General features: G+C 44.6%; 1 protein-coding gene across 1 annotated transcript in view; it reads right to left on the bottom strand.

Moving 5' to 3' along the window:
• Nucleotides 1-1,488: 1,488 nt before the first annotated feature.
• gch2 (GTP cyclohydrolase 2) overlaps nucleotides 1,489-8,779 on the bottom strand; it is an 80,256-nt gene continuing 72,965 nt past the window's right edge. The window contains exon 6 of the mRNA XM_078557170.1: nucleotides 1,489-2,807. Coding sequence (XP_078413296.1) covers nucleotides 2,681-2,807 — 127 coding nt within the window. The 3' untranslated portion in view covers nucleotides 1,489-2,680. The remainder of the gene's footprint in view (nucleotides 2,808-8,779) is intronic.

The following is an 8,779-nucleotide window of genomic DNA, read 5'->3' as shown; positions in this document are numbered from 1 at the left end:
TTCCTCTCCTGAAGGCACTGATTCTTACTAAGCTACAACCCCATGGCCAACAATTGTCCTCCAAAATTTCATTCAAGCAGCCGTTCTTTGTACAAAGATCTAGACTATGAGTATTGGTAGACTATTCAACTGTGGAGGGAACTACAATCAAGGCTAATTTTGGTCTTACTGTCCTCAGCTGGGATCAATGGATAGTGACCAGGAATAGAAAACGTGCCTAATTTTTCCCTTCACTAGCTCAGGACTATGGAGGACAGTTGTAGTGTCCCAAAATAGCTGCTTCATCAATGACCTTCCCTCCATCATAAGGTCTGAAGTAGGGATGTTTGCTGATGATTTCTCAAAGTTCAGTAGCAGCAGTGTGCAACATCTACAAGATGCACTGCAGGAAGGTGCAGGAATTCACCAAGGCTCCTTTGACAGCACCTTCCAAACCCACAACCACTATCACCGAGGACAAGGGCAACAGATAGATGGGGACACCACCACCTGGAGCTTCCTCTCCAAGTCACTCACCACCTTGACTTGGAAATATGTTCCTTCACTGTTGCTGGGTCAAAATCCTGGAACTCCCAAACAGCACTGTGGGTGTACCTATACTACATGGGCTGCAGCACTTCTAGAAGGCAGCTCACCACCACCTTCTCAAGGGCAATTAGGCATGGGCAATAAATGCTGGCCCAGCCAGCAAAGCCCACATCCCGTGAATGAATTTTAAAAAATTTACAACTTGTCAGATGCTGAAGCAGTCCGTGCCTGAATGCAACAAGACCTAGACAACCTTCAGGCTTGGCCTGATAAGTGACAAGTAACATTTGTGTCACACAAGTGCCACATAATGACCATCTCCAACAAGAGAGAATCTAATCACTTCCCATTAATGGTAATGGCATGACCATCACTGAATCCCCCACTATTAACATACTGCGGTTTCAAAAGCAGATCAGAGGCTGGGAATTCTGCACTGAGTAACTCACCCACAGACTCCCCAAATCCTGAAGTCCACTATGTATAAGGCATAGGAGCGTAATGGAATATTCTTCACTTGCCTGGACGAGTACAGTTCCAACAACATTCAAGAAGCTTAACACCATCCAATACAAAACAGACCAGTTGACTGGCACCCCAACCACCACCTTAAACATTCATTCCCTCCACACTGGCGCACAGTGGCAGCAAGGTGTACCATTTACAAGATACACTGCAGCAACTCACCAAGGCTCCACCAATAGCCCCTTCCAAACCTGCAACCAAGGAGAACAAGGGCAACAGGTGCATGGGGACACCATGTTTCCCTCCAAGTTATACACCACCTTGACTTGGGAATATATCCCCGTTCCTTCACTGTTGTTGAGTCAAAATCCTGGAACTCCCTTCCTAACAGCACTGTGGACATACCCACACCACATGGACTGTAGCAGTTCAAGAAATCAGCTCACCACCACCTTCTCAATGGCAAATTAGGGATGGGCAACAAATACTGATCTTTCCAGCAGCTCTCACATCCCACGAATGAATAAAAAAAATTACTCCCTGGCAGATCTCAGCACAGTCGGGAAATCAAATCTGGGGCCTAGAAATATGATAGCTTAGTAACTCATCACGCGTGGATGTATCAGTTACGCAATAAATTTATTATTTTGCTAAAGCCAATTTACAACTGCAAAATGGAGCAGATAAAAGACAGCCTGTAAAATTTTTCAAATATAATGTTTTTTTTAAAAATCAAAGTAAAAGAGCCATATAGTAATTTTGGTTTTATTTTAAAAAGAAAGTTTGCTCATTTTTATGTTTATTCAAGTGAGGGATGTTAATGGGGTTTCAAAAACTTTCCATTTTATGTTCCCAAAGTTAAGCACTTCCAGGTCTGCTATAGCACAACTGAATGTAAAGTGAAGCTGCCTCTATTCGGTCACAACAATATGTCTTAGCTAAAACTTCAGAAGCACACTTGCTACTGCTATTTTCTCAAATACCACATCAGTTATCCTGTGGCCAGAGACTGCCAGCAGTACAAAATTAAGGGTTCAATTCATGTTGTGAGCCTTGAAGTCAATAGAGAGAGCTGTCCAACTCATCAATATGGGCTGATTAGTATGCAGGTTCCAGAAGAATAAGGCCATTGCCTAACCTAGTTTTGAATTTTGAACAAAAAAGCATTAGATTGTTGCACTGAGACTTGAGTTGGTTGAATATTTCCTATTTTATAATTATCTAAACTTGCTGTCAATCAGTTTTCCCTGTCCGTTAAACTAAACAAATCAGCTGCCAGTAAACATTAGATCTGCCACTATTGGTTTAAGCATTTTTATATGATTAAATATTAGGCTCCAGGAAGCCAGAAATGTTAAATGAAACAGTAAAATTAGATACTAAGTATGTAAGTAGTTATTTAGAAATACCTACAGTTTCACACTAAAAATTATGTGTTTTATCCCTTCTATAATAAAACATAACAACATCAAAACATTGTTTTCCTATCGCATCCTGGCAATATCTTGGTCCCTGCCTGAACTAAGTGTGTTGTTTGGAATATTCAGCATTTAGTCTATACGTGAATCAACGCTGTCTTTTAATTTTCAGACAAACAGAAGTTATTGCTTCAGTGTAATCCACTTTTCATGGCAGGTCAGCAGGTTTTCCTAAATTTGTAGCATGAGATAGAATGACAATGATTCTTCTACTCCTTTGTCAGTGTGAGGAACTCTTCCCGTGTCCTTTGGTCCTCACGGAAAACTCCAAGCATCGTGCTAGTCATGGTCTTGCTATTAATTTTCTGCACGCCTCGCATCACCATGCACATGTGCCTGTAGACAACATTTTAAATTAGTTACTAATCAATTTTAAATATACATTAAAGGTACAGTTACCTCTTCATATTGACACAATAAAGATTGCTGGGATATTGCCCCTTCCTCTTACCTTGCCACTATTAATCTGGTTCACATGCTGACTCCTGTACTTACCACAAAATGGTTTTATAGTTCATCTAGGAGTTAAGGCCACATTATGTTATAATTTAATTTAGAGTATTAACTGTATGAACAGACTGGTTAACTATGTATAATGGTTAAAATATCATTTCTAGCCATACTTGAAAAGACTCACTGTCTTTTTCTGCTTCATTTCACGGTTGTGTAGTGGTTTTTTTCATATGTATACCGTTATTGCTTAGCTATTAAGCCATCAGACTTCAATGTCCCAGAATTGTTTGCTATTCTGTGCTGTATTATCTGATTTGCATCAGGCTCTTGTTGCAGTTCAACACTTCCCTCAGTAATTAAAAACTAGGGAGGGGAAAGATCAGCAAAAGTTTTCTGCACCTGTTGATCCCAGTGGACGGTCAATGAGGACAGAATTGAAGATAATGGCAAAATACTTCGGATGCTGGAAATCTGAAACAAAGACAAAAAAATGCTGGAGAAACGCAGCAGATCTGACAGCATTTGTGGAGAGAAAGACAGAGTTCAGGTTTTGAGTCCGTCTGAAGAACAGTCATACGGACTTGAAACATTAACTCTGCCTTTCTCTCCACAGATGCTGTCAGACCTGCTGAGTTTTTCCAGCATTTTTTGTTTCTGTGCGAGGACAGAATTGAACTTGATTGTGATGGCTTCCATAGTCAAGCAGCCTACCAATACTCACTGCCTGGAGAGACACATGAATGATAATGTAGCTCAATGTTTGAAAATATTTTATAGGCACGAAGCAATATACGTCCTTGGGCAGAATTTTGCCGTTGGCGAGCAGGGGGCGGGGCCCGCTCACCGACGCGTAAAATGACGCGGGATGACGTTGGGCAGAACCCCCAAAGTCATCCCGGCCCATTTATATTTTCAGGAAGGCGGGCCCGTAGCAAAATCAGCTGCGGGCCCACCGACCTGTCAATGGCCAATTGAAGCCATTGACAGGATCATTTAAACAATTAAAGGACCTGCCCGTCCAACTTTAAGGTTGGCGGGCAGGCCAGGAGCCCCAGAGGCAAATAGAGAAAACATGAAACATCATCCTGCGGTGGGATCAGGTTTCATGCAGGGTTTTAAAAATTTTAATAAAGTTATAGTGTAAATTATGAACATGTCCCATCTCATGTGATATTGTCACATGAGGAGGACATGTTAGGGGGGATTCTTTTTTATGATTTTTTCTATTTTTCAAAGTGGAAGCGATCTCCCTGAGGCAGCACTTAGCCTCAGGGAGATGTGCACTCTTTCGTGCGCATGCGTGAAAGTGCGCACTCTCGCTTTTAGGGAATCCCCCAGCCCGCACAGGAAGAGCATAGGGCTTCCCGCCGGACGTCACGCTGGGCGGGCCTTAAATTGCCCGCCCCCATAAAATGGTGGTGCGGCCCGCTTCGCTGGCGGGGATCGGCTCCCCACCCACCGGAGATTGGGTCGGGCCCGCCCACCTGACAGGCAGAAAATTCTGCCCCTTGAGTTAAGGTGTCAGAATATAAGATATACTCAAAAGTGAAACGCTTATGTGTATACTTAATATCAAAACTTTCAGTCAGCCTCTTACTGTGATTTTTGTGCTCATCATGGCATTTCATAAACCCTCAACCTCAACTACCAAGGCAACAGTGTCACCAACAAAATCGCCTCCAAGTCACACATCCTCCTGAATTGGAAATGTATTGTTGTTTCTTCATTGTCACTTAATCAAAATCCTGTAACTCCAGAGCTAACGTCACTTTGGGAGTACCTTTTTCATATGGACTCTAGGTTAAGAAGGCCTTACTACCACTCAAGAACAACTAGGGGTGTGCAATATGAACATATGGGGCAGGATTTTCCCCCTATTGGGGGCAAAGTTGAATTGCGGGTGTGCACAGGCGCACCTCTGATCGGCGCCCCCGATTGAGGGCACGGCGCCATTTTACGTGGGCGGGCCAATTAAGGCCCACCCAGCGTGACGTCCGCCGGTAAGCACTCCCTGTGTGGACGGGGGGGAATCCCTAAACACGAGAGTGCGCTCTTTCGCGCATGTGCACGAAAGAGCGCACTCATCTCCCTGAGGCTAAGTGCTGCCTCAGGGAGAACGGCTGTTCTGTCAAAAACATTAAAAATAGAGGAAAAAAAAATTCCTGACACTGTCACATGAGTTGGGACATGTCCATAATTTTTAAGAAAACTTGAATAAAATTTTTAAAAACCTACATTAAACCTCATCCGCCCCCCGTGGATGAGGTTTCATGCTTTTTCTAATTCATGGCAGGGGTCCTGGCCTGCCTGCCAACCTTAAGGTTGGACGGGCAGGTCCATTAATTAGTTAAATTGGCCATTGACAGGTCGGCAGGCGCGCAGCTGATTTTGCCTACCGGAAAATTTAAATGGGGTGTGGTGATGTCGGGAGTTCCATCCGACGTCACCACACATCATTTTACGCATCGACGAGCGGACCCCACCCCCCACTCGCTGATGGGAAAATCCTGCCCATGAAATAGGAGCAGAAGTAGGCCATTCAGTTCCTCGAGCCTGCTCCGCCATTTAATAAGATCAAGGCTAATCTGTTTGTGTTTTGAATTCTACATTCCCACCTACCCTATTAACCTTTGATTTCCTTGCCTAACAAGAATCTATCTACCTCCACCTGAAAAATATTCAATGACTCGCCTCCACCACCTTTTGAGGCAGAGAGTTCAGAAGTCGCACAACCCTCTGAGAAATAAATTCTCCTCGTCTCTGTCCTAAAAGGGCAACTCCTATTTTTAAAACAGTGCTCCCTAGTTCTGGACTCACCCACAAGAAGAAACATCCTTTCCACATCCACCTTGTCAATACCTTTCAGGATCTTATATACTTCAATCAAGTCACCCCTCACCTTTCTAAACTCCAGTGGAAACAAGCCCAGTCTGTCTAACCTTTCATCATAAGACACCCCGCTCATTCCAGGTATCAATCTAGTAAACCTCCTCTAAATTGCCTCCAACGCATTTACATCCTTCCTTAAATAAGGAAACCCAAACTGCACACAATATTCGACATGTGGTCTCACCAATGCCCTGTATAACTGAAGCATAACATCCTTACTTTTATAAAAACAAAAAGCTAAAAGCTACTGCGGATGCTGGAAATCCAAAACAAAAACAGAATTACCTGGAAAAACTCAGCAGGTCTGGCAGCATCGGTGGAGAAGAAATCAGTTAACGTTTCGAGCCTTCACGGCCCTTCGGCAGAACTGAAGCATAGTTAGGAGAGGGGTGAAATATAAGCTGGTTTAAGGTGGGGGGGCGGGGGGGAGAGAGAAGTTGAGGGTGTGGTGATTGTGGAGATAAGCAAGCAGTGATAGGAGCAGATAATCAAAAGATGTCACAGACAAAAGGATCAAAGAGGTGTTGAAGGTGGTGATATTTGTCTAAGAAAAGTGCTAATTAAGAATGGAAGACAGGACACTCAAAGTACAGCTCTAGTGGGGGTGGGGTGGAAAAGACTAACAAGGTTTTAGTTTTAGATTTAAAAATAATGGAAATAGGTGGGGAAAGAAGAATCTATATAAATTATTGAAAAAAAAGGGGGGGGGGGGCGAGAAACGGGGTGGGGATGGGGGGAGGGGGAGTTTAAGATCTAAAGTTGTTGAATTCAATATTCAGCCCGGAAGACTGTAAAGTGCCTAGTCGGAAGATGAGGTGCTGTTCCTCCAGTTTGCGCTGGGCTTCACTGGAACAATGCAGCAAGCCAAGGACAGACATGTGGGCAAGAGAACAGGGTGGAGTGTTAAAATGGCAAGCGACAGGGAGGTTTGGGTCTTTCTTGCGGACAGACTGCAGGTGTTCTGCAAAACGGTCGCCCAGTTTGCGTTTGGTCTCTCCAATGTAGAGGAGACCGCATTGGGAGCAACGAATGCAGTAGACTAAGTTAGGGGAAATGCAAGTGAAATGCTGCTTCACTTGAAAGGAGTGTTTGGGCCCTTGGACGGTGAGGAGAGAGGAAGTGAAGGGGCAGGTGTTGCATCTTCTGCGTGGGCATGGGGAGGTGCCATAGGTGGGGGTTGAGGAGTAGGGGGTGATGGAGGAGTGGACCAGGGCGTCCCGGAGGGAACGATCCCTACGGAATGCCGTCGGGGGGGGTGAAGGGAAGATGTGTTTGGTGGTGGCATCATGCTGGAGTTGCTGGAAATGGCGGAGGATGATCCTTTGAATGCGGAGGCTGGTGGGGTGATAAGTGAGGACAAGGGGGACCCTTACTTTTATGTTCAATTCCTCTCATAATAAAGGATAGCATTCAATTAGCCTTCTTAATTACTTGCTGTACCTGCATACTAACTTTTTGTGGCTTATGCATTAGAACACCTTGATCCCCCTGCACCTCGGAATTCTGCAGCTGTTCTCCGTTTAAGTAATACTCTGCATTTTTATTCTTCCTGCCAAAGTGAACAACTTCACATTTTCTCACATTATACTCCATCTACCAGATTTTTGTCCACTCACTCAATCTATCTATGCCCATCTGCAACCTCCTTATGCCCTCTTCACAACATACTTTCCTACCTATCTTTGTGTCATCTGAAAATTTAGCTACCATACTTTCACTCCCCTCATCTAAGTCAATGATATAAGTTGTAAACAGTTGAGGCCCCAGCACAGATCCCTATGGGACTCCATTTGTCACATCCTGCCAATCAGAAAAAGACCCATTTATGCATACTCTGTTTTCTGTCAGCCAACCAATCTTCTATCTATGCCAATATGTTACCCCCTAAATCATATGTTTGTATTTTCCGCAGTAACCTTTGATGTGGCACCTTCTGAAATGCCTTCTGGAAATCCAAGTACAACATGTGTACAGGCTCCCCTTTATCCACAATGCATGTTACTCGTTCAAAGAACTCCAACACAATTTCCCTTTCACAAAACCATGTTGGCTCTTCCCGATTACCTTGAGTTTCTCTCAGTGCCCAGCTATAACCTCATTAATAACATCTCCCACATGAAAGGCATCAAGCTAACTGGCCTATAGTTTCCTGTTTTCTGCCTCCCTCCCTTCTTGAATAGAGGGGTTATATTTGCTACTTTCCAGTCTGATGGAACCTTTCCAGAATCTAGTGAATTTTGTAAAATCAACACCAACGCATCTACTACCTCATTAGCCACATTACACAAGTTAGTCACGTTACACAATACCAATGGCAGAATTTTGCCCTTGGTGGGTGAGCGGGCCCCACTGGCTCGGCGGCAGGCGGGCAGCCGACCCCCGCCGCCGAAACGGGGCCCGCCGCCATTTTGAGTGGGCGGGCCAATTAAGGCCCGCCCAGCGGCCAGCCTGACAGGAAGCGCTATGCACTTCCTGTGCGGGGGGGAGGGAACCCCCAACTACCAAAGTGCGCTCTTTTGCGCATGCGTGCGAAAGAGCGCACTGCTCCCGGAAGCAAAGTCCTGTCTCAGGGAGTTTACTGAAAGGTAAGAAAAGTCAAAAGATAGAGAAATATTAAAATTATTAACATGTCCCCCTCATGTGACAATGTCACACGAGATGGGGCATGTTAATAAGAAACATATAAAGTTTTTTAAATTTTTTAAAAACGGACATGAAACTTCATCCCACTAGTGGATGAAGTTTCATGAATAATCTGGAGCCCTCTGGGGCTCCTGGCCTGCCCGCCAGCCTTAAGCTTGGACGGGCAGGGTCTTTAACAAGGTTAATTAGCCTGTCAATGGCCTTAATTGGCCATTGACAGGTCAGCGGGCGGACAGCTGATTTCGCCATCCACCCGCCTTCCTGAAGATTTAAATGGACCGGGATGACATTGGGGGTTCCTCCTGATGTCATCCCATGTCATT

This window comes from Cetorhinus maximus, chromosome 14 (assembly GCF_964194155.1).
Source record: "Cetorhinus maximus chromosome 14, sCetMax3.hap1.1, whole genome shotgun sequence".
NCBI classification, from domain to species: domain Eukaryota; kingdom Metazoa; phylum Chordata; class Chondrichthyes; order Lamniformes; family Cetorhinidae; genus Cetorhinus; species Cetorhinus maximus.
The sequence above is the reverse complement of the archived record's forward strand: the minus strand, read 5'-3'. Positions and strand labels throughout refer to the sequence as shown.